Consider the following 27,772-nt stretch of genomic DNA (forward strand, 5'->3'; position numbering starts at 1 on the left):
TGCGCCCTCTCCACCCACCGCCCCCGGCTGGTCGGAGCTTGAGCTCCAGACCCTGCTACCCAACAGACGTGGGTTTGGACCTTGACCTCCTGACGGGCTGTACGACCCCAGACAAGCTCTGTAAAACGGGAATGAAATCCGTTCCCATGTGCGGTGGGTGTGAAGATGAGATGAAGTCCTGCATCCTGTACGTTAAGCAGAGAGGACCACTGGCCTCTAGTGTGGGCCTGTTTCCACGTCCTAAATTACGGGACTACCGGTCCCTGGTGGGAAGTGGGGTCTGTCATGGGGCCACAGAAAGTCCAGGCCAGCAGGGCCTGTGGTATGGGGAAGCCCATAATACATAACATACATAATACATAACATAATTTCAAACTTACAGAGGTCGCAAAAGCAGAACAAAAAATTCCTACACACCTTTACCCAAATTGGCTACTTATTAACATTTTGCCCCCTTTGCTTCATTACCAATGTAATTTTATAAACACGATAATGCAGAATAAAATGATTTCATAGCAATTATAATTAATCAGTATTTTTTGAACCTCCTGGCTCCTCCCTCAGACTCATTTTCCAGTCACTCAACAACCACATGGAGAACAGGCTGCCAGGCGTACCTTTTATTTGCACAGAAATGACCAAGAGTCAGGAACCCAAGCTCAGCAGCAGTGCAGGGGCACCTGACGGGGGGACATGTGAGGGGCCGGGGCAGGGACATGGGGCAGATTTGAACATCAGACCCCAAGGAAAGCAAACGCAGGTTCAGTTGGTCTAGGCTACTGGTGTGGGGCTTCCCTGCCGCAGGGGGAGTCGGGGCAGGGCCACAGTGGTAGGTGGCAGGAGGCCCCACTAGTCAGTCTTTGGAAGTCCCTCCTGCCATCTGACCCAAGTTTGCACACTGCAACTCCATCCCAACTCTGGATCAGTCTTCTCAGGTTCCTGGGGGCTTGCGCCATGCCACCTACTGCCTCTTGGTCTCCCCTAAGGTTCTGGCCCAGTAACTCCCCTGGGACCACACAGCAAGCCTCCTGGCACAGGGCAGCTGGGGGCTGGGGGCTGGGTCAGAGCAGTGTGATCTCGCTGGGGGGCAGCGTGAGCCGCTTCTCACGGGCACTGAGCAGGTTCTCCACGTGCACGGCCACCACGCGACACAGCTCCAGGCCCTGCAGGAGAGACGGTGAGAGGCCCAACACTTCCCAGCTCTCACCTGGGGTGAGATGTGGCCGGGAGAGGGGAGAGAGATGGAGGCCAGCCTCCGGCGGGACTAGTGGGCCCCATCCTCATCCCCACCCCCCCAGGGCCCTGGGTGGCCCGCGAGCAGCTAGGGGGAGGAATGCCAGGCTGCAGGTGGGAAGGGGTGAGCCGGGAGGAGAGCAGTGCACCTGCCAGCTCTGCTGCATGTGGCCTGTGTGACCTGAAACCAGTTACTGCACCTCTCTGAGCCTCAGTGGTCTCACCCCTGGGGGCTCGGTTTACCAGGGCCTGGCTCTCGGAGCCATGGGGAGGATGCTATGAGATTTTACTACACGTGAATCCTCTAGACTTGAAACCTATTAGCCCCATCAATAAATGGTTTCTAACCACGTGCTGCTGCCGTGGTTACCACCTGGCGCCCACAGCCTAGAATGAGCTGTGACCCAGCCTCAGGGCTCCCACCTGCTGGGGGCGGGGCAGGCAGCGGGGACTGTGGAAAATTGGTCTCTCAGACCACCGCCAGTGCCGGAATCTCCCCAGGCGCTTCCTGGGGGCTGGGAAGCTGCCCAGAGGGAGGGTAAAAATAAGGAGGACAGCACTTACTGGGTGGCAACTGAGGACCAGGCACTGTCCCAAGAGCCCCCCATGTCCCACCCCTCCCAGTCCCTGCAGTGTCCCTATGAGTCAGACATTCTTAGAGCCCATTCCACAGGTGAGGAAACTGAGGCCAGAGCCCTGAAGCCAGTTGCCCCAGACCTCACAGCTGGGGATGGTGGGACTTGAACCCAAGGCCACACCCTGGGGGCCACCTCGGCTAATGAGATCAGAGTGGGCTCCTCTCCACCTGCCATCCTCCCACCCACATGCTGCAGCACTCCAGGCCTCACTGGGAATGCTGCCCCACTTGGCAGGTGTGGAAACTGGGGCTCAATAAGAAGCTGGGCTGCTTCCAGATGCCCTCACACAGCCTGTCAGAGGTAGGCGGGATCACTGCTGCACTCAGACATCACCTGCTCCTGGAAGCTGATTACCTCCTGGATAGCACGGGTACACCCTCCCCGCACTGATCACGGTTTATTAGAGAGGCTTTGATATCTGTCACACCCCTGAGACCTGGGGCTCTGTGGGGGCCAGGGCTGGAGGGTCTGCTCAGTATCTCTGCAGCTAAGTGCAGAACCTGCTGCGTAGAGATGCTCACTGGTTATACATTGAAAGAATGAATGATTAATTAATAAATGTGTCCTCTACACATGCATGACAGAGGCAGAGCAGAGGTGGCAACGCAAAGAGGTCGCGGGTGGGGAGGGTACCGGGAGCAAGCGGAGAAGCCGGAGAGGCCTCCTCCTCCACCCACTCACTTCCTGAGCACCCACTGCAGCCGGGCTGTGCTAGGGACACCGTGGGGACAAGCTGGACACAGCCCTGCCCTGCCCCGCCCTCTCGGGGCTGACATTCTAGTGGGGAGACAGACAATCTGGGAACAAATAACTAAGGGATTCCCAAGCCATATGAGGGCTGCTGAGGCGGAGAGAGTGAACTATCGGGGAGGAGGGTCAGGGTAGGCTTCTAGAAGGAGGTGATGTTTGTGCTGAAACCCGAACAAAGGGAGGGAGGGAGCCCCGTGATGCAGGCAAGCGTGTCCCAGGTAGAGGGGACAGTGAGTGCAGTGGGTCTGGGGTGGGGAGGGGGGCAGGTAAGCAGAGGGGAGGGATGAGAGCGGAGGCCACGGAGGTAATCAGAGGAGGGGGCAGGGATGGGAAGGGCTGCTGGGTTGGGGGCCCAAGGGCCTGCAAGGGTGAGAGGTGAGGGCAGAGGCCTGTTGGTCTCCAAGGGCAATGTTGACGGGGTCAGGGCAGGAGAGAGAAATAAGGGGCTGTCTCAGCAGAGCTGGCTTTGGACGCCTCATGGTCAGAGGGGTGCCGGGGTTGGGGAGGGGGGACCGGACTCAGCACCAGTTAGAAGTCGTCCAGGGGAGGGCTCTCCAGAAAAGGGGCCCAAGGGGCAACGGACGGGCAGGCCCGAGGAGGTGGGTTTGCTGTGGTGGGAGCTCAGACTGGGGGTTCTGGGAAGCAGGCTGAGCCACAGATAAGGCCAGGGTGGGGGTGACCTCAGCAGGAGCAGGACTGGGGAGCAGTGGGAAGCACACTGATCCCGGGGCGGGGGGCTCCTCCTTTAGAGGCAGGGCTGGGGCAGTGGGAGCCCCTGTCTCGTGCCCTGGGATAGCAGCCCCACCAAGGCAGGCCGTGCCGTGAGAAGTGGTCCTGGGCCCACATCTTGAGTGGGTGCGGTGGGCCCAGACATGTGGGCCCAGCCCCGATTCTACCCCTGCTCTGGACCTCAGTCCCCTCTCTCCAGTGGGCTGAGAACTCTGGTCCTGCCCCATCCCCGGGCACTGCGAGACTTGGACTTGACTGACCTAGAGGTCAGCCACAGCTTTTAATGAGCCGCCACAGTTGCTGCAAACAGGAGAAAGGTCCAGGGCAGCTGGGCCTTGGCCTCCCTGTCACATGGGAACCCCACTCTCCACCCCTCAACCTCAACAGTCCATCCTCCGAGCCTCAGCCCAAGTGAACGTCCTCCAACTGCCTGGGTCCTGCCCTCCCACCAACCTTCTATGGCTCCCGAGTGCCCTCAGGAGGAAGCCCCAGATTCTTAGCTTTATATTCAAGGACCCTTAAGACCTGCCTTCCCTGGCTGTGTCTCCCCAATTCCCCATCAAACTCCTCACTATTCTAAAAACAACCTGGGCCCATCCTTTCCCATGATCCCACCATCAAGATGCTTCTCTGGTAGACCGCCCTCATGACCCACAGTTCTGTGAGGTGTTGGGTTAGCTCTGTCCCCTGCACTGGGCTGGATGTTCCCTGGGACACGGCTAGGACCTGACCCATCTCGGAGCCAGACCCAGAGAAAAGCCTGGCGAGCGGAATGAGGGAGTGGGGGTCCGGGGTACAAGCTGGGCTGCCAGGCGGGGCCCACCTGCTCCAGCTGCAGCTGCATGGTGCGCTGGGTCGCCACATCCCCCAGTGCGATCTCCACGTACGGGTAGCTGGAGCTGGCCGTGGGCCGCTGGGTCCTCGTCGACTGGATCTCCTTCAGGGAAAACTTCACCATCAGCTCCTGGGGGAAATGGGGGCAGACAGGTTTGGGGGTGCGACAGTCTCACCCAGCCTTACCCCACCGCTGGAGGTCAGATCCGTAGGTGGCGTGACAGCTCAGCTCGGTTCGAGTACTAGTTCCCCAGTGACTTGCTGTGTGACCCGGAGCAAGCTACTTTACCTCTCTGGACCTCAGTTTCTCACCTGTGAAATTATTTCAACAAATACTGCTGCACGCATGTGCGGCGTGCCAGGCACTGCTCTAAATGCTTGCGATCTAGGGATGCAGGAAATGCCTTCACATCGAGGCTGCTTCTTCACACCCGCCGCTCTTGGTCTGGAGCTTTCTTTCCGGCCCCAGGAGCAAAAGCTTCCCACACAGGGACAGCCAGAGTGATGGGAGTCAGCACCCCATCACGAACAACAGGCCACAGCAGACAGACAACCCAGCTCCCCGACCCGCACGATGGGGGGCATCCTCTGAGGGCCGTGCTCCCCGCTGGACCGAGCACCAGTCCCCATAGCAGGAACCTGCTTGCTAACACGCTCCTCCCCAGGTGCATCCCCCAGGGTACGACCCTCCTCCCGGTCTCACTTCCTCGCTCCAGTGTTTCCACGTAAGCTACGTGCCCTGGAGCCCTCATCTCAGGGCCCACTCCCGGGGGAAGAACTAAGAATAGGGGTAGCAGATCCTTTTTGTCCTGGACTGAATTGTGTCCCTCAAATCCATATGCTGAAGCCCTGACCCAGCACCTCAGAATCTGGAGACAGACCTTTGAAGAGAGAAGGTTAGGGTGGGCTCCCATCCCACGGGACCACTGTCCTTATGAGAAGAGGAAATTGGGACACACAGACCCCAGGGATGTGCACAGAGAAAGGGCCATGTGAGGAAACGGGCAGACGGCCATCTACAAGCAAGGAGAGAGGCCTCAGAGGAAACCAACCCTGCGGGCACCTTGATCTTAGATGTCCACCGTCCAGAACCACCAGGAAAACAATTTCCGTTGCTGAAGCCCCGCCAGCCCCGCCCCGTCAGCCCCAGCGGACCAACACAGGCTTTGAGCGTTGGCCTGTGTTTCACCTCCTTTCACCTTGACAACAGCCCTGCATCCCAGGTGAGGCAGTGAGGCTCGGACAGGCAAGGAGCCTCGCCCAAGGTCACGCAGGTGTAAGCAGCAGAGCTGGACTTCCCATCCCCTGGGGGAGGGGCGGGGCGGGGCTGAGGCCACTCACGTGGGTCTCGGTGCTGAGGAAGTTAAGGCCATTCTGGTTGACCGCAAGGATGCAGGGGGCGGGCACCGCGCCGTTGCTGCAGCTCTGGACGAAGAAGAAGGAGGAGCCGAACATGGGCGAGGCGCTGAGGAGGCCTGGGGCGGGGGAGGGGCGGGCAGGTGACGCAGGCGCCTCAGTGCCGCCCCCCACCTGCTCGGGCGGCCCCTCCCGCAGGTCCAGCTGCCGGCCTCAGGCCCCCCTCCTTCCCTGCCGGGGCCCCCAGCCTAGGTGGGGCCCCGGCGAGGACTTCCGAAAGCTGGCACCAAAAATGCCTCTGTACAGAGGCAAAGGTGCCCCCACCCCGCCCTCCTCAACCAGTCCCCACGGTTCCCTCCCCAGCCCGGACTCCTTCTCACCCAGAAACTGGGCGCGAGCCTGGTGGGGGCTGAGCGCCTGCATCTGCTGCCGGTGCTGGCCGAGCAGGCTGGGCCACGCCGAGGCGGCCACAGTGCGGTAGAGCTGGGCCGGGATGTACTCCTGGGCCTCGCGCCTGGCGTGCAGGGAAAGGCCGCTCTGAGTGCCGCCAGGCTTTACGCTAAACCTCCTGGACCCCCACTCACTGCGGAGTGAGGCTGACTCAGTGCCTGGGCACACAGCAGGTGCTCAATAACCGCTGGCCAGTACCACTAGGCTCCCCGTTTGCAGAGGAGGGAACAGAGACTCTGAGAACTTTACCAGCCAGTCCAAGGTCACACAGTGACCGGTCCGGGCCGAGGCTTGAACCCAAGGTGCGTTCGTCCTTTGTAGCCCCCGCCCCAGGGAGAAGCCCAGGCCAAAGGGGTGAGAAGCACACGCTGAGGGAAGTATCAGGGCAGCAGAGCAACCACCAGTGGCTGGTCAGAGACGGAGGGCACAGAGCACTGGGCCCACCAGGCCAGGCCTCCCCCTGACACATGCTGGATCCCCTGGGGCAGCCCTGTGTCTCAGGACATCTGAAAAATACCAACAAATACCGGTCCCGGCTGCCATGGGCTGCACACTGGGGAAGGGGGAACGTCAGGGGAACCCCTCAAAAGACCCTCCAGGCAATATCTTTCCTCTCTGCTCTGCTGGGTAAGAGCCTGGCATCTGACCCAGTCTCCCCAGGTCTGGATCCTGGTCCTACCACCTATTAGCTGGGGAAGCCATATCCCCTCTCTGGGCCTCGGTTTCCTCATCTGTAAAAGGGGTAAAGAAAGTGTGGTTGGGGACTTCCCTGGTGGCGCAGTGGTTAAGACTACGCCTGCCAATGCAAGGGACACGGGTTCGAGCCCTGCTCCAGGAAGATCCCATGTGCCGCGGAGCAACTAAGCCCGTGCACCACAACTACTGAGCCTGCGTGCTACAACTACTGAAGCCCGTGTGCCTAGAGCCCGTGCTCCGCAACAAGAGAAGCCACCGCAATGAGAAGCCCGCGCACCGCAACGAAGAGCAGCCCCCGCTCGCCGCAACCGGAGAAAGCCCACGCGCAGCAACAAAGACCCAACGCAGCCAAAAATGAAATAAATAAATAAATAAATAAATTTATTTAAAAAATTAAAAAGTGCGGTTGGGGAGATTAGCTGAGACAATGTGTGCAGAGTGCCTTGCAAAGAGTAGGAAGGCCACAACTGTATTTCTCCAGCGCTGGGATGATAACTTTCTGTGCTTCCTGCACTTTCCCCTTAAAATGACAGCACAGAAAGAGAGTTGGGTGCTGAGCCCTTACAGTGTGCTGGGCACCGGGACATCCTCTGTCCACACTCCACTGCCTTCCCTACGCTGGTTCACACCAGGGGCTCTCATAGTGTGGCCGAGGGTCTGGGAGGGCAACGCGACTCCCTTAAGAACCTGAGCGGTCATCTGCTCTCCCCTCTCGTTCCCTCACAAGTGCACGGTGGAGTCCGCCAGAGGCTATGTGACACGTGAGATCACAACAGACTGACAAAGAAGCAGAGACAGGCATCCAGCTGCCGTCTGTCACGCCAAATGGTACAGAGATTTGCAGAATGTCAAACAGTGCCGCTCTTCTCACTGGAGTTTTTGGGAAAACACACTTGTGTTTTCATAACTTATTTATATTAATGTGTAATGTTACCTTCCACTATTTGTATTATAATTATCAGATATACGCCTTTATATTAACACGGGGTGTCCTTATTTTTAATTACTTACTAAGTCAATATTTTAAATCGTTTCTCAGTTTTAATTTTGAATAGTGTAAATATATGAATAGATACAACGCACAGAAACGAAAGCCCTTTGGGGTCTTATTTTTAAGAGAGTAGGGGACTTCCCTGGTGGTGCAGTGGTTAAGAATCCACCTGCCAATGCAGGGGACACGGGTTCAAGCCCTGGTCCAGGAAGATCCTACAGGCCACAGAGCAACTAAGCCCGTGTGCCACAACTACTGAGCTTGTGCGCCTAGAGCCCACGCTCTGCAATAAGAGAAGCCACCGCAATAAGAAGCCCAGGCACCGCAACGAAGAGTAGCCCCTGCTCGCCGCAACTAGAGAAAGCCCGTGCGCAGCAACAAAAGACCCAATAGGGCTTCCCTGGTGGCGCAGTGGTTGAGAATCTGCCTGCTAATGCAACGGACACGGGTTCGAGCCCTGGTCTGGGATGATTCCATGTGCCGCGGAGCAACTAGGCCCATGAGCCACAACTACTGAGCCTGTGCGTCTGGAGCCTGTGCTCCGCAACGAGAGGCCACGATAGTTAGAGACCTGTGCACTGTGATGAAGAGTGGCCCCCGCTTCCCACAACTAGAGAAAGCCCTCACGCAGAAACTAAGACCCAACACAGACAAAAATAAATAAATAAATAAAATTAATTAAGGAGCCAGATTTAAAAAAAAAACCCAATGCGGCCATAAATTAATTAATTAATTATTTTGTTAAAAAAAAAAAAAAAAGAGTAAAAAGGCCCGAAGATGGAGAGCCTGGGATGACTGATGTCTCGCCTCTTCGAAAACATCAGTTTAAAGGCTGCCTGATGCCCCACAATTTGTTTTTTAATATTTATTTATTATTTAGGCTGCAGTGGGTCTTAGTTGTGCCACGCGGGATCTTTTATTTTTTTTAATTTTATTTTTTTAATTAATTAATTTATTTTTGGCTGTGTTGGGTCTTCGTTGCTGTGCACGGGCTTTCTCTAGTTGCAGCGAGCGGAGGCTACTCTTGGTTGCGGTGCGCGGGCTTCTCATTGCGGTGGCTTCTCTTGTTGCGGAGCAGGGCCTCTAGGCGCGTGGGCTTCAGTAGTTGTGGCACACGGGCTCAGTAGTTGTGGCTCGCGGGCTCTGGAGTGCAGGCTCAGCAGTTGTGACGCACAGGCTTAGTTGCTCCGCGGCATGTGGGATCTTCCCGGACCAGGGCTTGAACCCGTGACCCCTGCAGTGGCAGGCGGATTCTTAACCACTGCACCACCAGGGAAATCCCTCCACAAGTTTTTTAAGGAATTCCCTGTCGTCAGAGATTGTAGGTGACACCACGGTGAACGTTTCCATGGCCAGCTCTTTCTGCGGGGCCATGTGTATTTCCTGGACCACAGGGTGTGTGTCCCGAAAGCTTTTTGTCACTCCGTTTGCGCTGAGCTATTACTACCAGCTGGAAGTGACCTGTCATACCCGGAGGTGGGGGCCCAGCTGGACGGGCTGGGCTGGGTGGGTGCTCACGTGCTGGGCAGGTAGAAGTGGTCCCTGGCTCGGTGCTGCAGTGCGGCCAGCTTGGACACCTGCTGCAGCTGCTGCTCGCCGGGCTGGCCGGCCGGTATGCTGCTGAACAGGCCCTTCAGGTAGTCGGGCAGCACCTGCGGGGGACGGGGTGAGGCAGGTGAGGGTCCGCGGGCGGCCAGGCACTGGGCAGGCAACTGGGGAGGCGCAGACACAGACACTGAGTGGTTCCAGCCCCACTCACTTCCGGGGGAGGGTGGCCTGTCACTTCCCCGGGCTTCTGGGAGGAGTGACACATGACGGTGAGCTGGGAGGGCTGTGGCTGGGAAGCCACAGGACCCCGGGAAGCACTGGCACCTGCCTGCAGCATGCAGAACCTGGGGTCCCATTTCCACAAGTCCTCCGGCTGCCGCTGGCTGACCCTCAGGCACAAGAGCCCAGTGGCCGGATTTGGACTCGGAACGGTCGCAGCTGCGGCACCAGCTCCAGAGAAGCACGCGCTCTCTGTCCAAGCACATCCGCAAGTGTCGGCACAAGAGGAAGAACCAGGCTTTGTTAACCCCACGACCCTGACTTAGACGACCAAGTCTCAAAGGGGAGGGGCAGCACCACGAAAATGACAAGGCCAGGCAAAGCCTTTCAGTGAGGGACAGGCCAAGTGCACAGCGCGGGAGGAGAGCCAGAGGAAGGAGGACGGAGAGGCCTCCTGAAGCAGTGCCATTGGGGCGGCCTCGCCGGAGACTCAGAAAAGCAGAGCCCGCAGGGAGCAGACGCCTCGGGGCCCGAATCATGAAGGCCTCAAACACCAAGGCCCGGGGGAGCCCGGAAAGTTCCAGAGCCTCAGAGCGGCCCGCGCTGACCTGGTTGTAGTGCATGGTCACGTAGAGCTCATTCTCGAACTTGAGCGGCTGATCCCAGAGCACGCGCCGGAACCACAGCGTGTAGCCACCATCCACCTGCTCCATCTCTGAGGCAACGTCCAGGATGTAGGCGCGGCGGCTGAGCGGGCACACGTGCTGGCCTGTGGGGAGCCGGGGGCAGCTGGCTGGGGTACGAGTGGCAAGCCCCCTCCCCGCTCTGGGACACAGCATCCTCAGTAAAGGAGAGCACGTTTATGGGACAGGGTGCCTGTGTTTGTGCAAGTTGTAACCGCAAGCTACAGCCCGCCTAGGTCTAGGGAAGTGTCCTGCGTGGTGCTCCGAGAAAGCCTAGCCCCTTTCCAGAGGAGGGCTGGGGACAAGGAGGGGCACACGAGGCCTCAGGTCAGGAGGGCCAGTGGATGCCTTTCTGCGGAGCTCCTTCAGGGGAGAACCCCCTGCCGGTCTCCTGGGGTGGGTGGGGAGGACGGTGGGGTCTGGCACTGAGCGGGTATCAGCCTGTACGAGAGGCTTAAGTTTTCATTTCCTGAACTGACATTTCTGTTTCCATCCCACACCTTCGGTAAAATTTTACCAAAGGGGGGGCGGGGTGGCACGATGATAAAGTCCAGACTCTCGAGGCCAGACAGTCTGGGTTCAAATCTCAACTGTGTGACCTTGGATAAGTCCTTTAATCTCTGCAGCAGGCTGAATAACAGCCTGACCCCAAAGATGTCCCCGTTCTATTCCCCGCCACCTGTGCATATGTACCTTCATGGCAAAGGGGACTTTGAAATGTGATTAAGGATCTTGAGATGGGGAGATTATCGTGGGTACCCAAGTGGACCCAGTGTAGTCTCAAGGGTTCTTAAAGAAGGAGAGATTGGAAGATGCTACGCTGCTGGCTTTGAAGATGAAGGAAGGGGCCGTGAGGCAAGGAATGTGGGCGCCTCTAGAAGCAGAAAAGGCAGGGAAAGAGACTCTTTCCCAGAGTCTCCAGAAGGAGTTAGCCCTGAGGACACTCTGGTTTCAGGACTTCTGATCTTCAAACCATATGATAATACACCTGTGTTGTTTTAACCCAATGAGTATGTGCTGATTTGTTATGGCGGCAACAGGAGACTAATACAGTCTCCCTGGGCCTCAGTTTTCCCATCTGTAAATGGGAACAATAACCGTCTCATTTCATATGGTTGTGGTGGGGATTAGAGCAGTTTATAGGATGACATGCTCTCAGCAGTGCCTGGGACATAGCCTCTGCTCCATAAATTCAGTTTTGGGGATCATTTTGTTACTGCCTTCCCCTCCCCCTGTGTCTTGGCTGGACTCCGGGCAAGCAGGGCTGAGGATACATGGTTCGGAGCCGAGGCAGCAGCGGGAGAGCTGGTTGGAGGTGGAGGGAACTGACAGGCTGGTGGCAGGAAGCAAGGCCACAGCCTACAGCAGGTGGGCTGCAGGGGGAAGGGGTTCGGCTGAACTGAGAAGGGCCAGGTGAGACCAAGGGTGGGGGCCCTTACGGCCACTATTAAGGCGTTAAGAGACAGGTGAAAGTACTTGCACTTGTGGGTCCAGGAGTCGCATCCTATCAAGTCTCATCCTCCTTGAGGGCAGGGCCCACTGAGTGGCCCAAGGGGCAGAGGGAGGCATCAGGGGAGCCCTGTCTTCCAGGAACTCGCGATCTGACGGGCCAGGCAAGGTCACACAGGACGGAGCAGAGAGGGGCAGACGTGGGGCTGCGGGGGCTCGGGGCAGAGAGGTCCCTCTACCTGGGCCTAGGGGCTTCCTGGAGGAAGTGGCATCTGACCTGGGCCTTACAGTGGGGGTGGTGGGCGTGGGCCCAGCATGCCGCACCCTCTGGCCTCTGGCCACTCACCTCGGTTGGTGACAACGAAGATGACGTACTCATCAAAGGCCTCGGGGCGGGTCAGAGCCATCTCAGCACAGATCTCCTCCACCACGTCCAGGGCCACCTGCGGCGAGGGAAGCGTGAGACTGCACTGGCCTGGCGACCTCTGCCCCCAAGGCCACCCAGACCCCCTGCGCAGAGGCGAGGATCCCCGAGGTCCCTGGGAGCCGGCCGCATGCAGGAAAGGGCACAGCTTTCGGAGTCTGAGAGACTCGGGTTCCGAGTTGGCCTGTCTCTTATTTGCAGTTTGAGTCTGAGCTGGAGGTCCCACCTCCCCCAGGCTCAGGCTGCTCCTCTGAGAGATAAATCCTGCCTAGTGGGGGAGGCTGGGGGGCTCAGCACCCTTGGGGGCCCACCCTGGAGGCGGGGGTCCCTGCCCGACGGAGACGTCCCGTCACTTACGGTGCACGTTTTGATCTTCAGATGGCGCTCGAGGCCTCCGGGGAGAAGAAAGAGCTGCCTCTTGGAACTGCGGCCGGCCTGGGGCGAGGAGATGGGGGAGTGGGAAAGGCCGGGCCAGGGCTCTGGGCCAGCTGCTGTCCCCTCCGTGGGGTCCCCAACAGGGACCGGGCAAGGCCGGCGAGTGCGCGTGACAGGGTCTCTGGGCCGGGCCATCTCACTCACCCCAACGCCCCAGTGCTCACCAACATGGCCCGAAGCTCCATGCTGCTGGGGAGCTCCAGACGGCCACCGAAGCGCAGCGTTCTCTGCAGGTTCTGCTCACAGGCCTTGGCGATCCCTGCAAAAACGGGAGTCAGGGCCTGGCCCAGGGTGGGCAGGGGAGAAAAGGGCTCCTCTGGCCCCAGCCCTGAGTCCAAGGGGGGGGGCGGGTAGAAGGGTGGGGCCGTGTGTCTGCTCTCCCTTCAGCGGCTGAGGAGACAGTTGAGAGGGCAGTGATTTACCCAAGGTCAAGAGCCAGAGTGTAAGAGCTGGATCTGAACCCCATCCCACGCAGCGGAGGCCCGCACGCCTTGCTTATCCATGAGCCCCGCAGACAGCTGGTGGCTCGGGGCTTGTCCCCCGCAGGCCGTGTGTGGCTAAGATGACGCAGCTGTGTGCAGCATCCCGGTGCAGGAGCCCCCACCATCTGTTTCCCCATCTCTCTGGGCTAAGCAGTGCCCTCGCCCTGCTCTGGGGAGGGGTCAGGAGGGCTGGGCACACTCTGCCACCTTCCCTGGAGCTGAGTCTCTTCACCTCTGAGTCCAGGGAAGTCTGCTGCCTGAGTCAAAGAGGAGTCTTCAGAAACAAAGAGAGTGAGGTCCCCGTCTCCTTCACGGCCGCCGTGGTAACCACAGGGGCCCCGGACCCTCTCTTAGGGGGACCCAGGGGTTGCTCTGGAAGCTAGGCTGGGGCTGAGGCTGAGGAGTGGCCCCTTTCCTCCAAAATCCAAGGGGAAAAGGCCAAGACCCTGCCACCAGCCTTGGCGCCCCTGCCTGAACCCTCTCAAGACCCCTGTTGATTCCCAAAGACCAGAGAAACAGGGCCCTGCCGCCTCCTCCGCCTCCACTCCCACATGCCACACATCCTCCTCTCCGGGCCTTCACCCCTGCTACTCAGCCTACCTAGAAATCCCTCCCATGTGCTCACGACCCAGAGCAACACTTCCTCTGGGAAGCCTTCCCTGATACGCCATCCTCCCCCCCCCCCCCCCCCGTTAGATCAGACAACCCATCGCATCTGCCCCTGCGGGACCTCCACAAACGTCTGGGGATGGACTGATGTTAGTAAACATTGCCCGGGCACCTGTGAAGGGCCAGGCCCTTCGGCCAGCTGCCCGGCCGGGCCTCACGCAGACAAGCCCTTGGCCCTGACGCCCCGCCCGCTGGCCCCTCACCCTGGAAGGGCAGGCCTGGGGTCCGGCCCACGTCTTGGAGGAAGCGAACGAGGTGTGGCTGGAGGACTTCGGAGCAGCTGCGGTAGGCAGCCACGATGTACAGCAGCCTCCAGCCTCGCTGGCAGCTGTCCCTGCAAGGACACACATGGGGCTACGTTGCAGGCGGCCGCTGCACTACGGTGCCACGCCAGGAGTCTCTCCCACTCTCAGGCGGCTCATCTTCTGAGGAGGCTCCTCCTCCCTGCCCAGTGAGAGCAGGGCCGGCGGGCCCAGAGCCGTGCAGAAGCTGTGTTCTATTGAGAACCCAGGTGGGAGGTAGGGAAGGTAGAGGACGAGCCCCCCCGCCGACCCCCGGCCAAAAGACAAGCCTTCCCCGGGGGCATCTCTCTGGGTGACGGGAGGGCCGGGGGACCCTGTGCAGAGCTGGTGGCAGGAAAGGCTGGGAGGGAGGGGCAGGAGGACGTGCTGAGTGGCTCTGAAATTCCTGGGGGATGCGAGCAAGTGGACGGGAGGGTGGCACACGCTTTGGGTCCCCACTGTGTGCTGGTCGTGTGCGGGACACGGAAGCATACCTTTGTGCTGCCCTGGTGTGAGGGTTTCATTGTGGGGACCTCCGGCGTCTAGGGACAGCACTTGGGCTTCCTTTGGGAAACCACCCACCCCTCCCCGGTCCCTGTGGTTTGGAGATGGGTATCAGAGCCAGGACTGGCCAACTAGAACACCGCAGCCCCCGCCCCCCGCCACAGCGACTGGTTTAGGGATGGGTGTGGGAGCCAGGTCTGGCCAGTTAGAGTTCAGCCTCCCTCTGGCTATGGTGATTGGTTTGGGGACAGGCACATGACCCAGGTCTAGCCAATCAGAGCTCTGTATCGTCCAGCCGTTGTGGTTGGCTCAGGGATGGGCATGGGACCAATAAGACTGCATTTGGGAATTTTTGCTGCAAATATTGGGTCAGTCTCGCTTTCCCTGGGATTGCTGAGCTGGGAAATGTTTCTGTCCAATCTATGGGATATGTTGCTCGGGAATGATATCAACACAGAGGGAAGCAGGGCCAAGCTACAGAGAAGGACTGCTTCCTGATGACACTTGGGTCCAGCTGTGCCTGAGGTCCTACGTCAGACTTTTCAGTTACCTGAACCCTCTTTTGCTTAAACTAGATTTAATTGGGTTTCTGTCACTTGCAACCAAAAACCTGGACTCACACATTATCACCACATTTTCCAGATAAGGAAACTGAAGCTCAGAGACAAGAAAGGGCTTGTCCCAGACCAAGCACGCTCTGTCTATGAAGTGAGGGAGAGACGGGGGAGAGACTCCGGAGGCTGACCTGGCCCCTCCTGGAGCATGGATGCGCTGGGGGAGGGGAAGACACTCACTGCTTGGTGCTGGTGTTGTCTGTGATCTGCTTCACAACTTGGCAGTAACACTCGTCCCGCAAGACCTCATGGTCCCTGCACAGCTGTAGGAGGGCGGGCCAGGTCACAGGTCACACGCCCAGCACACAGGAACAGGGTGGGCACTTGGAGATGGGCCTGGTGCCCCTTCCCCAGGCCCCTCCCCACCAGTGGGATGCATTCCTCTTTGGGCCACATGAGAGCTTCCCTCCCCAAAGTCCTGCTACTCTGTTGATAAATGGGGAAACTGAGCCACGGGGCAGGCAAGGGAGCACCAGCAGTCAGCGGGACTGACCTTCAGGAGGGTGCAAAGCACGTCCAGTTCACTCTGACCCTTCAGCGAGGCGTCCCCCATGAACCGCATCACAGCTGGAGGAAACACCTGTCCCACTCGGGCCACCAGACCCCCAGCTGCCTGCCCCCCTTGGGGACCCTGGGGTTGGACGCCTCCCCGGGAGGCTGTGGCCAGAGGAGGAGGGGGAGGCTCCTCCTCTCTGCAGGGGCCCCACATCTGAGTTGAGGGAAGGGGTGGTGGTGAGCAGGGGTCACAGTGCGGGGTCCCACCTGGCCCAGAGCCCTGGCCGCAGTCCCACCCCCACACCTAGAAACATGTCTGTGGCCATCTTGTTGAGGCTGCTGTCGCTGAGCTCAATGAGGGAGTCCTGGAGCGGGGTCTGTGGGGAGAGGGGCTGGGTCACCAGGAGGCAGGGTCTTGGTGGGAGGGGCTGAGTCATGGGGGCGGGGTCTGTGATGGGAGGGGCTGAATCAGGAGCGGGCGGGGTCTGTGGGGAGAGGGGCTGGGTGACCAGGGGCCAGGGTCTTGATGGGAGGGGCTGGGTCGGGAGGGGGCGGGGTCTTGATGGGAAGGGCTGTCATGGGGGCGGGGTCTGTGATGGGAGGACTGGGTCAGGAGGGGGAGGGGGGAGGGCCACGTGGTGCCTCCTCTTACAACAGGAGGGTCCACACCACCAAAAGGCAGCCGGGACGCCACTAGGGAAGACACTGCCCCTGGGAGAAACGCGGGCCCTCGGGGTGCTGAGTGCTTGGGTCCCATTGGGGACAAGGCTGTTTGGCCCACGGGCCTGGGAGGGGGCCTGGGGCTAGACACCTTGGTGAAGCAAAGCATGTCCTCCAAGGTTCTGGATTCCCGACCCTCCTTGGATTTCGGCCTGAGGCCGTCCCTGCAACAGGAAGCGGACACTACTGACCAGTCTTGTCTCCAAGCTTTGGCTACACCCCCTTCCCACCTGGAGTGTGCTTGACTCAGTGTCAGCCCACCGGGCAGCAAGGCTCCCGAAGTGGAGGCTGCAGGCGGGCCTCACACCTCAGGGTTTCTCATCCCCCCCAGAACTGGGGCCTCCCGCTTGGGCGGCTGCAAGAAGCCCCAGAGAGACCCTCCCCGGGGTGGGGATGCGGCGTGGGGCCACCACTCACTGGGGTCTCCTCTGAGGGTCTCGGAAATACTTCTGGGCAAACTCGAGCATCGTGTACGGTGGGAGAGCCAGGCCGTCCTCCCCGCGGTCCGCAGAGCCAGCCCTGACTGGGGGACCCTGCAAGAGGGCCAGCCGCCGCACCCCGCCCAGTCAGAGCGGGCCCAATGCCACCCCCGGCTGACTGTGCCCAGACCCTCTCATGTGGGCCCACTGCCTCCCCAGTGGCCTGGTCCGGCTGACCCTTACCCCTCATTGCTTTCTCTCTCCACCCTGGCAAGCTCTGTGCCACAGGACTGGACCTGCCCCCCTCACCTGGCCCCGCCCCGGCGCAGGTGGACTTCGCCTGCTGGCCGGCCCAGGCTGGTCCTGCCCCATTGGCCTGGTCACAACCCTTCCGCTGACCCCCGCCCACCCGACCCCACTGGCCACGCCTCCAGCCATCTCTGGTCACGTCCCAACAGGCCACACGTCTGGCTGGCTCACTGCTGGCTCAAGCAGGCTGCCGGGCCCCAGGGTGGCCTGCTCTTGGCTGAGCCCCTCCCCTCCCCCTCCACAGTCAGGCGGACCCCCTTGCTGTGTCCGCCCTTCGGCCCAGCCCCGGGCAGCTCTCACCTCCCTCCTGCGGCCCACCTCCCGGGCCGCGGCAGTGGAGGCCACGGCAGCGGCCACGGCGGCAGCGCGGCCCCGGCCCGGCTCTGCAGGCAGCTGCAGAAAGTCGGGGGCAGCTGCAGGCTGCACCAGCTCGGAAGGGAAGCGGCCCACACGCCCATGGATGGTCCCAAATCGCCAACCTAGGGGGCGGGAAGGGCTCTGAGCAGCGGGAGGGTGTCATCTGGGGAGCAGGGGGGCCCAGGGATACAGAGCTTGTGCGGGAGGTGTGTCACGGGGCCATTCACAGAGGAGGACACAGCTCTGGGAAGGGAAGGCATTCCCTCAGCGGGAGCTGCAGAGAGCACAACACAGCGCTTGTGGACCCTCGGGCCACACACATAGAAACGCTAATGTCCACGGAGACCTGTTAGCCAGATATGTGGGCAGAGGCCTGGGCTGCATGGCCGCCTTAGGAGCTGCAGCCAGGCCAGACCCTTTGGGACCCCGGAACCCAGAATCGTGCCTCCGCTGTTTGGGGTGTCTAGGTCTGGCAGCTGTGGCAGCTGAACGGGGGTCCCGGGGTACCTACCGAAGTCAGGACCTCGACGCCGCAGCTCCTCCAGGTACACGACCTTCTTGCCGACCACACAGCCAGCACTGTAGCCTGAGGGCCGGACCTGTGTCAGCACCCGCTGGGAAGCGCCCTCCCGCCCCCGCCTCCCCCGCCGTGCCCACCCCTCCCCGTGGCGCTGACCCATCCGAGGTGGCTCCAGGGGCTGCAGGTGGATGATGTCACCCTTGTGGAAGGCCAGCAGCGCTGGGTCCTCAGGCAGGAAGTTCCTCACAGCGACCACGTAGTCCGAGTCCTGGGTCAGCCAGGGGCTGGGTGAGGGCTGCAGTCCCATCCCCCTTCTCCCGGAGGCCAGGGGCCACTCCCCTGCCCCTCACACAGGACGTCAGAGCACTGGCCCAGGCCTCACCCCCTCCACCCCTCCCGAAGCCTCCCCACTGAGGCCAGGTGCCGGGCCTGGGGGCTGCCTGGCCTGGAGGGAGCATGGGGGCGGATGCTCCCGCCGCAGTGGGCAGCGGCGAGCAATGCAGTCCTGGCTGCCTGGTCTGGAGGGAGCATGGGGGCGGATGCTCCCGCCGCAGTGGGCAGCGGCGAGCAATGCAGTCCTGGCTGCCTGGTCTGGAGGGAGCATGGGGGCGGATGCTCCCGCCGCAGTGGGCAGCGGCGAGCAATGCAGTCCTTGCAGGAGGATGAGCACTGCAGCTGCCATGGAGCCCAGAGGCGTTAGTAAAGGACTTTGAAGGAGCGGGCAGAGGGGAACGGCCATCCCGGCTGGAAGGCACAGCCCGTGCAAGAGCCTATGGACACAGTTGCTGCCGCACACACGCATCCATGCTTCCCAGGCATGAGCCCCGCTCTGGGCCCTCAGCCCTGCTGGGGGCATCTGTAGGAGGGCCCTGACCTTCTTCAGCTCCAGGATGAAGTCGTCCACCAGGGTCTTGACCTGGTGAGCTCGGGCTGAGAAGAGAATGACCTTCTCGCTGGCCAAGTTGAACTCCAGCATGTTCTGGGAGGGGATGGTCACAAACAGGATATCTGCAAAGCTGGAGGATGGGAAGGTGGCATGAGGGCAGGACCCCGCAGCTAGAGGGGTGCCCTCCACCCACCGTCCTGCTCCTTCTGCGCCTGCCGGCCTCCCCTCCCCTCCTGTCCGCAGCTCTATTGTGTTGCCCACACCCTGTGAACCCACAAACTTCCAGCCCTCCCCAAGTTGTGCCTTTTATTTTTTTGCCTCGTGATCCAACCTCCCAGATTTTGCCCACACAAATCTCTCTCTTTCAGTCCTTGAGCAAACTCTCCAGCTCCTGAAGCAAGGAGCCTGCACCTAACCGGTGAGTGAGCCCCCCCCCCCATGCTCTGGTATAAAGGACAAGTGGGCTGCTAGGAGGGAGGAGTCCGAGGACTCAGGAAGGTCTCACACCGCCGAAGCCCCCTTTCCCTTCCGAGCTGCGTCTGCAGCTGGCTGTTCACACGGTCGCCCCCGCTGCACGGCGAGCTCTGTGAGGGCCAGGCTGCAGCGTGGCCGGAGATGGGGATGGGGTCGTGGCTCCCAGCTCCCCACTCCTTGGCTGTGGGACCCGAGACAAGCAACACCTCTCTATGAGCCTGTTTCCCTGACTGAAGGGCTTTGGCACAGAGCCGTGCATATCGTAGGTACAGTCGCCCCTCGGTATCCGAGGGGGACTGGGTCCAGGGCCCTTCGAGGGCACCGAAGCCCACGGATGCTCAAGTCCCTCCTATAAAATGGCCTGATGCTTGCATATAACCTATGCACATCCCGTATACTTTAAACCACCTCCAGGTTATTCTTTTTCTTTTCAGATTACTCCTAACACCTAATTCAATGTAAATGCTGTGTAGATAGTCACAAAAGCAATGTAGACGTTATGTGAATAGCTGCTGGTGAGTGGCAAATTCAAGCTTTGCTTTTTTGGAACTTTCTGAAATTTTTTTCTGAATATTTTCCATCCGCGGTTGGTCGGATCTGTGGATGTGGAGCCTGCGGATATGGAGGGTCAACTGCACTCAGTCAACGGCCGTGAAGCCAGCCGGTGAGGAAGCGCTGGTGCCGGCCCACGTCCAGCGCCCGGCCAGCCCCATTCCCGCCCATCCGCCAGTCACCTGTACGTGCGCAGGACCCGAAGCGGCCCACCGGCCTCGTGGCTGCCCTTGACCATGCGCAGGAGTTTGATGCCCGTGTGGGACACAGCTAGGATCTGCACGCCGGTGCCCACGCTGCCCTGGGGTGGGGACGAGTGGCACGTGAGGCTCTTCCGGCCTCATCCCTGGAGCCCCTGGGCGGGCAGGGGGCAGGCAGGGGGCTCGCACCGTGGCAGGGAAGAGGCGGGAGAAATAGACCTCCCAGCTGTCGCGTGCAATGCTGACCACGGCCCGCTTCACACTCTCCGTCACCAAGGGCCTTTGCGTGTCCAGCTGGTTCTGGGCTAAGGGACACAGGTCGGGTCGGGACTGACCCACGTGGCATGGGGGGAGGCTGACCCTCAGCAAGGAGGTGTCAGTCTGTTGTGTTCCCAGTGTCCATACTGGGAAACTGATGTCCACAGACAGACAGGGACAGCCAAGGCCACAGCCGGTCAGGCAGAGCCCAACCCAGACCTGCGGCCGGGCCGTGGGAGAGGCCAAGAGCAGAGCGGGGAGGGTTGGCGGGGGTGGGGTGTCTAGCTGGCTGCCCCGTCGACCTCCTTCCCTCCCCCTGGCCCCCACGGTACCAAACAGGGCTTTCATCTGGAGCCTCTCCTCCGCAGAGATGCGCAGGCAGGCCTCGGAGAACGTGTCGTGCAGGATCTGTGGGATGAGTGTGACACCGGCGGCCCGTGGGACTCCCCCACCCGGGAGCCCACGCTGGACCGTTTTAGGACGACTGGGAATGTGGCAGGGGTGCCTTTACGCAACAGTGGGGTCATCTGTGTAAATCAGATCCCACTCCCGAGGATGCTCTCCCTTCTCCTCACCTCCACCCTCCCCAAGCCCTAGTTTCCTCATCTGTATGGTGGGGCTTGGGTTGGACCCCAGGCCCCGTGCAGCTCAGACCTGCTGTGAGTCTGGTTAGGTGGGACTGTGGGCTCTTCGACCCTGTCTACAGTGGGGGCCTCGGCAGAACAGCTTCCCCTCCTCACTGTAGTCGAGGACCCCAAATCCAAGGAGGAGGATTTGCAGACGGCTAGGCTATGCACCCCCTGCCCTGCTGAGTACACGGGGCATTTAGGGAGGAGAGGCCCTCACCTGGCGGAACAGCAGGTCCAGCTGCACAGGGTGGCTGTAGCTGTCCTTGGGGTAGAACACCTGTGGGAGCAGCGTTTCCGTGAGGACCTTCTGGAGGCCCCTCCCCCGCTGCAGCCCCACTCGCTCTGCACCAGCCATGCTCTGACCCTGACCCTGGCTCAGCTCCGCCCTGACCCGGTCTCCCGCCCGCCTCGGGCCCCTCTGCCCCCATCCAGCCCCAGCCGGGCTCCAACACCTCTTTGCGCAGGAAGATCTTCCAGGGGGCATGTTGGTAGCCGTAGAAATCGGGGCTGAGGAGGCGGTGCAACCGCGTCTGCACGGGGTCCTCGGCCGGCTCCAGGGACCGTGAGGCCAGCACTGCAGGGGCGGAAGCGGGCTGGGGCAGAGAGGCCTCCTGGCCCGTGGCGTACACACACCTGATCACGCGGGCACACGTGCACACTCACACAGCCCAGCCCTCCTCCCCGCACATGGAGACCCGGCGCCCGCAGGCCCAGCCAGGGGCCGGGGGCCTGGGAGCAGGAGAGACAGGCCGCTGCCTGGAGGCCAGGCCCCGGCAGGTGTGGGCGGAACAGACAGTTCAGAAGGACAGAGCTCTCAGTGCCGGGAGCTGGGGTGGAAATAACACCAGTGACTTAGGAAAGTCTGGGGGCTGGTCTGTGAGGGGCGTTCGGTCTGGGTGGTCGGGCAGACCTCTCTGAGGAGGTGACACTTGAGACCTGAATGTGGAGGAGGTGCTGAGCACGCAAAGATCTTCCTGGAAGAGCATTCTAGGCGGAGGGAACAGCAAGGACAAAGGCCCTGAGGCAGGAGTGAGCTCAGTGTGTGCCAGAAACAGTGAGCAACAGAGTGTCTGAGGGGGGAGCGGGAGGAGATGGGATTGGGAAGGTGGGCAGGTCATGCTGCGTCACGTGGGCCACAGTGAGGAGTCTGGAGTTTATCCCAGGAGCCACTGGAGCGCTGTTGACAGGCGTGACGTGAACCGACTGATCTCTGTTAAGAGGGCTGTGGCTGCCGTGAGGCAGGAGATGCAGAGGTTAGGGCTCCAGCCGGGAGGCCTGGGTTTCTATCCCTGATCTGATACTGTTGAGCTGTGTGATCGTGGGCAAGTCACTTAACCTCTCTGGGCCTGTCTCCCCACCTGTAACATCTAGAGGCACAAATGGTACTGTGTTGAAGGGTCTTAGTGAGGATTTAGTGAAGCCAGAGTGGGCTGGGACTGAAATCAGTGTTAACTGTTGATGCAATTACACAAACGTCCACACTGTGGGTCCACACGGGCCCAGGGACACGGACACACGTGCCACCGTCACGCAGACCAAGTCTCACCTGTGTTCACACTTGGACACCTGCCCTCGGGCCCCTCCCTCCCTCCCTCCTGGCCCTCACCTGGAGTGGGCCCCACGGATGGCCTTGGTGTGCTGGTCACTGGCTTCACCAGGGCTACGGCCTCTCTGGGGACCTGTCCCTGCCCCAAAGACAGTGCTCAGGGGGGAGCAGCAAGGCCACAGCTTATAGGGGCCAGCTGGTTTCTGAGGCTCCCCCAGAGGCCCCACTTTGTCCTTTGCTCCACCTGGGCCCAGCCAGACCCTGCCCCTCACCTGGGTGCCAGGGGCTGCCGCTGCATGGCTCATCTGCGCCCTCAGGATCATCAGGGCCTCCTCGTGGGGGTCCGGCCGCTTCACGAACACCCTCCCGCCGTCCTTCCTGGTGGGTGGGACACTGAGTCTCCTCTTCCCAGCCACATAACTCTACAATAGGGAACTTTTTCCTCCACCCCCATCACTATAAATGAGAACCCAGAGAGGACCAGAGACGGGTGTGGGGACACACAGCACACCCTAGAGAGCGGTCCTGGCCTCCCTCTGCCCGGGTGGCTCATCTGGACCACCTGTGTGAACACACTCACTCCCTAAAAGTTGCTGGGCGGGGGGGCTGCGAACCCAGCAGATGGGCACATGGGTGGTGGCTGAGCAGGCCCGTGGGGAGGCCGCCGTCCGGATGGCTGGAGGGCTGGGGAGGCCAGGCTGACCTGAAGGCTTCGGGCCGGCCTCCCCGGGGCGGCTGCTGGTGTTGCCTGACGATGTCCTTGATCTGCTGCGTGGGCTGCGGGAAGTGCTCCGAGTTGAGGGTCGAGGACCGGACCAGCTCTAGGCTGGGCGAAGCTGCGGCAGGGGCACGGGAGCACAGGTGAGAGTGCCCTCCCAGCCCCGCCCTGGGAAGTGGGAGGCCCCCCGCCCGGGAGAGCACACTCACTGGATTCTGGAGGCGCCCGGTCCTGAGCTAGAATGGGGACGGCCACGGGCTTGGTGGGGGGCCTCGGGGCCTTGACCAGAGGAGCGGGAGCCACAGGCTTTGGAGCGCAGCGCAAGAGCACGGGCTTGGCCGGGAGTCCGGTGCCTACGAACTTCGGCCGGGCCTCTGGCGCTATGGGTTTCTGTGGAGAGCAGGGTGTGGGGTGGACTTCCCGGGACACATCAGTCTGCTCTCAGGGACCCCACATCTGCCCAAGAGGGGTTGAGGGGGCTCCTGGCTCAGAGAGGTGCAGCGATGCCCCAGGGCACCACAGCACTCACCTGGGGAACCAGACTCACCTCTGGGGGCGATGGCCTTGGGCTGGGACTCAGGGGCTGCTGCTGGAGCGCCATGGCCTGCAGGGTCATCTCCCGGGCCTGGGGAGAGTAGCGGTGGTGAGCGGGCAGGCCCAGGCTCCGCCCCCCGCAGCCCCCAAGCCCGGCACTCACCAGCAGCACAGCCTGCTTGCGGATGAAGGCCTGCTGCAGGGCCAACGTGGAGGCGTCCAGGCCTGGAACTGCAGGGGGGCCGTGTCAGGGGACGTGGATCCAGAGGCTTGGGAGATGGGGGGGATTCCCTACTGTGCCTGCCCCTCCTCCGCCGGCTCAACCTCTCCCCACGGCCGAGGCTGCCTCTGGTCTAGGGCCAGAGCAGCCCTGAGAACCGAGGGGCTCCACCCTGCCCGACCCTGGAACCGACCGGGGGCAGCCACTGACTTAGCTTTGGCCTTGGCTCTGGAGGTCTCCGGGGGCCGCCTTTGCTGCCGCTACCGCCATCTCCACCAGTCTGGCCTCCCCCTTTCATGCGGTAGGCAATGGCTGTTGGCTTCTCCAGGTCCTGGGAGAGGGGGCAGGTGGCTCAAGTGACTGCCCCAGTGCCGTACTCCCCAGCTTCCAAGGCAACAGGCACCTGACACCGCCACCGCCTGTGTCCTGGGGGCCTCCCACCGGCCAGCATCTGCTGTGTGCCCGCCCTCTGCCCACACGGCACCCCGGTCAGGCCTCCGGCAACCTTGCGAGCCCCAACCCACCCCTTTCACAGGGGAGCAAACTGAGGCTCAAAGGGGCTGCGCCCTGTTCAGGGCTTCACGTTATGCCTTGGAGGGGCTCCTGGGAGTTCCCAGAGTGAGCAAGGGTGCCCGGGGGCCCGCTCCCAGTGTGTCCCGGACCCCCAGCTGTGGGTCCTTCCGAGCACCTCTAGCTGTAAGGACACCCTCATCCTTTGCTTGACCCCCAGCAGAGCTCCAGAGAGGACACGCCACCCCAGACCCTGGCTGAGAGAGCCTCCTGTGTGCACACGCCGTGCTGGGGTCTGCAAACGCCCTGCTGCGTCCCTACCGCATCCCCGTAGGACAGCACGGGGTCGAAGAGGCTATCCAGGTAGCAGTCCAGTCCTTTGTGGGCCACAGCGGGCTCCCCAAGGCTGTCCGAGTCTGGCGGGGTTGGGGGACACAAAAGTCAAGTCCTTTTCTCCTGCTGATGACCACGCCCGGCTCCCAGGCTCCCCCCCCACCACCAGAGACAGCAGCCACTGCTGGTCGACCTTGGTGGGTCGCTGTCCCTCTCTGGGCCTCAGTCTCCCCATTTGTACCGTCCTCATTGTGGCTGCAGTACCCATCGGAGTTGGCCACGACGGGCACGTGCCCCAGGGGCTGGGGCCTAGCGGGCGCGTCCTCGTCCGAGTCCCAGCTGTTTCCAAACACCCTGTGGGGATGGAGAACACACAGCAGCTGACCCCCCAGAGACCCAGAGCCCTCCCAGAACCCCCGTTCTCTCCTGTGCCCCGGAACTGGCTGACTCTCTCCCTTTAAAGGCAGGGCCCTTTGGCGAGCCTCGAAGCTTAAGTTCAGAACGCAGTCCCCCACCGCCAGCATCCAGGAGGGGGAGCCTTGTGCTAGGAGAGGCCATCTCTACCTGGGACCTCCCCTGCCAGCCGTGGGCCCCTCTGCACCCACGATGAAGTAGGCTTTCTGTCGCGGGAACTCCCTGAGTAGCTCGAGGTCCGACACCAGGTCCAACACGTAGTCGTGGCCGGCCAGCTCTGCCCACTGGACCCCCTTCTTCCTAGCCACCGTCCAGCCCCGCCAGCCGTCGGTCAGCCCCCTGGAGACAGCACGCGAAGGGCTGGGAGTAAGGGACAGAGCCGAGAGGTACCACCGGGGGAGACCCTGGGATGGGAGCCAGACACCACTCATGGCCGGAGTGGACCCTCCGGGGCTGGGGGCCTGGCCTCTCGTCCCTCCCTTCCTCCTTCCGAGGTGCACAGGGGTGCACTGGGTGGGGCATTCCAGGAGCCCACCTGTGCCTCAGAATGTCTCCAGCCACCTCTTCCCCCGTACTCCAGGAGTGCACCGGGCAGGAGAACTGGTCACCTGGGCGGCAGCGGGTGCAGGGCTCAGCCCGGAGCGTCTGCGGGCCAGTCCTGCGGCTCCCGTGCTCTCGTCCTGGACCCTGAATTTGCATCTCACGGCCCTGGCTCCCCTCCCCGCTTCCAGGTCCAGCCGCCATGTGCCCACACACACTGACCTCTCTCCAGGGCTACATCCCGCAGGCCCCTCCCCAGCGCCTCCTAAGCCCAGGCTACTGGCGCCTGCTGACTCCGGCTGCCCCTCCGTGGGGCAGGGAGAGGGCAGCTCACCGTTGAAGCAGCCCACGTCCAGCGCCATTCCGGCCTTCTCCTGGGTTGCTTTCCACTCGAGCTGGGTCAGAGGGAAGGTGCGGGCAGCGCCAGAGCCCTGCTGTTGAGCCTGGCCCATGGCCTGCATGAGGCGATGTTGACACACAGCCTGGAAGCCATTCCGCCCATAGTCAGACACAAACCTGATGGGTAGGAGTTGGCGCGAGGTGAGGAGGGACCTGAGGCTGGCCGGCAGTGGGGGAAGGCCCCGAGCCTAGTCAGGGGGCCCAGGCCGGCCCAGAGCTCTGAGAGTGGTCTACAAATGATCTCGGGCAGCCCGGAGTTCCTGGGCTAAGCGGAAAGCGTCCAGGCCAGAGGTCCAAGGACGGCCAAAGTGGTTCCAGGTTGGCCCACCTAAGCTCGTTGGAGCAAAATGTCACTGCCAGGGTCGGGGCTGCAGGGGGTGTGGGCAAAGACCTGGCCTCTGGGCACTCCCTCTGTTCCCTCACCAGGCCACCCCGGGCGGTCATCGGCCCTCTCTGAGCCTGCTTCCAAGTTCAGAGACGGCCGTGAGGGTTCAACCTGACCCAGGACCAACCAGCCTGATCCCTGGCAGTGGCGGGCACTCCTTGTGCCGGGCTCCCTGCCCCCTCCCCACCGCTGGCAGCCTGGCCAAGAGCACCAGAGGAGCAGGCAGACAGCGGCTGCCAGAGGGAAGCTAGAGCCGTGCCCACGGGAAGCCCAGAAGGCAGGTAGTGGCCCTGCCCCCGGCACAGATTCCCAGGGCCGGCCAAAGGAGCTGCCCCTACTGCACACGGCTCTGGGGAGCTCTGCACGCTCTGTAGTTCACAGTTACCCTGTGAGGTGGGTCCTGTTACCATCCCCAATTTCCAGATAAGGAAAGAGGCTCAGAGACGGGCAGTGACTTGGCCCTGGTCACACAGCAACTAAGTGTCAGAACTACGATGCTGCCCAGGGCCTGCTTGAGCTCCTTCCCTTGCAAATCATTCATATCACCCAGCACAGTGACAGCAACATCACCATCAGCTCATCAAGACCAGGATGCTGACAACGGCTACACGCACACAGCAGGCTACACTTACCGTGGGCCTGGGTCTGTTCTAAGCACTTCACACGTGTTTGCACATTTAATCCTCACACAGCCTACTACGTAGGTACTCTTATCAGCCCCGTTTTATAGGAGAGGAAACAGGCTCAGAGAGATTAAGTAACTTGCCCAAGGTCACACAGGTCATACGCGGCTGAGCTGGGATTTGAACACAGACTGTCGGAGTCTATACTCCTAACCATACCGCTACACCCCGCCCCCCAAGATGTGAGAGGTCAGCGCCTCTCTTCCAAATTCCCCGCACCCTGGGCTGGCTACCTCCAAGTTCCAGAAGCCCTGTATCCCGCCTCACCCAACTTCCGCCCTCTGCAGTGAAGCCCCGGGCCAGCCCCCAAGCCTGAGCTTCCAAGGACTGAGCCTCCCTCCTGGCCCAGCCTGACCCGGCGTCCGCCCCGGGCCCCCCAGCTCCACTCACTTGAGCAGGTACTTGTCGAGGCGCGGGGAAGGCGCGAAGCCGCTGAGGCAGGCGGCCAGCAGGAGCCAGCCCCGCTCAGCGTTGTGGGCACTGGGGTTCCGCCACACCTGGTTGGCCAGCTGCGCCAGGATCTCATCCCGCAGCTCGGGCACCGCCAGCCCTTTCTGCATGATGTAGTTCCCGAAGACGTGGTCCTGGGCTCCGTGCAGCTGGGGGTCGCCCATGAAACGCAGGATCTGGCCACAAACAGACTCTCCTGGGCTTCTTGGAGGGCTGTTCCCGCCAGGTCCCCACCC

General features: G+C 61.5%; 1 protein-coding gene across 1 annotated transcript in view; it reads right to left on the minus strand.

Moving 5' to 3' along the window:
• Positions 1-360: 360 nt before the first annotated feature.
• Positions 361-27,772, minus strand: part of MYO15A (myosin XVA) — a 53,011-nt gene continuing 25,599 nt past the window's right edge. The window contains exons 29-65 of the mRNA XM_033422709.2: positions 27,477-27,712; positions 25,954-26,135; positions 25,615-25,687; positions 25,230-25,418; positions 24,907-25,019; positions 24,654-24,748; positions 24,033-24,153; positions 23,766-23,833; positions 23,616-23,693; positions 23,278-23,458; positions 23,054-23,186; positions 22,623-22,728; positions 22,411-22,483; positions 21,257-21,378; positions 21,022-21,081; positions 20,508-20,583; positions 20,107-20,222; positions 19,900-20,018; positions 18,680-18,821; positions 17,962-18,073; positions 17,797-17,871; positions 17,229-17,407; positions 16,618-16,733; positions 16,292-16,364; positions 15,785-15,857; positions 15,479-15,552; positions 15,166-15,248; positions 13,790-13,920; positions 12,600-12,694; positions 12,358-12,435; positions 11,923-12,019; positions 10,053-10,213; positions 9,196-9,329; positions 5,921-6,054; positions 5,526-5,659; positions 4,174-4,314; positions 361-1,163 (exon numbers count right to left, since the gene is read on the minus strand). Of these exons, the coding sequence (XP_033278600.2) occupies positions 1,062-1,163; positions 4,174-4,314; positions 5,526-5,659; positions 5,921-6,054; positions 9,196-9,329; positions 10,053-10,213; positions 11,923-12,019; positions 12,358-12,435; positions 12,600-12,694; positions 13,790-13,920; positions 15,166-15,248; positions 15,479-15,552; positions 15,785-15,857; positions 16,292-16,364; positions 16,618-16,733; positions 17,229-17,407; positions 17,797-17,871; positions 17,962-18,073; positions 18,680-18,821; positions 19,900-20,018; positions 20,107-20,222; positions 20,508-20,583; positions 21,022-21,081; positions 21,257-21,378; positions 22,411-22,483; positions 22,623-22,728; positions 23,054-23,186; positions 23,278-23,458; positions 23,616-23,693; positions 23,766-23,833; positions 24,033-24,153; positions 24,654-24,748; positions 24,907-25,019; positions 25,230-25,418; positions 25,615-25,687; positions 25,954-26,135; positions 27,477-27,712 (4,275 nt within the window). The 3' untranslated portion in view covers positions 361-1,061. The remainder of the gene's footprint in view (positions 1,164-4,173; positions 4,315-5,525; positions 5,660-5,920; positions 6,055-9,195; positions 9,330-10,052; positions 10,214-11,922; positions 12,020-12,357; positions 12,436-12,599; positions 12,695-13,789; positions 13,921-15,165; positions 15,249-15,478; positions 15,553-15,784; positions 15,858-16,291; positions 16,365-16,617; positions 16,734-17,228; positions 17,408-17,796; positions 17,872-17,961; positions 18,074-18,679; positions 18,822-19,899; positions 20,019-20,106; positions 20,223-20,507; positions 20,584-21,021; positions 21,082-21,256; positions 21,379-22,410; positions 22,484-22,622; positions 22,729-23,053; positions 23,187-23,277; positions 23,459-23,615; positions 23,694-23,765; positions 23,834-24,032; positions 24,154-24,653; positions 24,749-24,906; positions 25,020-25,229; positions 25,419-25,614; positions 25,688-25,953; positions 26,136-27,476; positions 27,713-27,772) is intronic.

The sequence above is a fragment of the Orcinus orca genome, chromosome 19 (assembly GCF_937001465.1).
Source record: "Orcinus orca chromosome 19, mOrcOrc1.1, whole genome shotgun sequence".
Classification (NCBI taxonomy): domain Eukaryota; kingdom Metazoa; phylum Chordata; class Mammalia; order Artiodactyla; family Delphinidae; genus Orcinus; species Orcinus orca.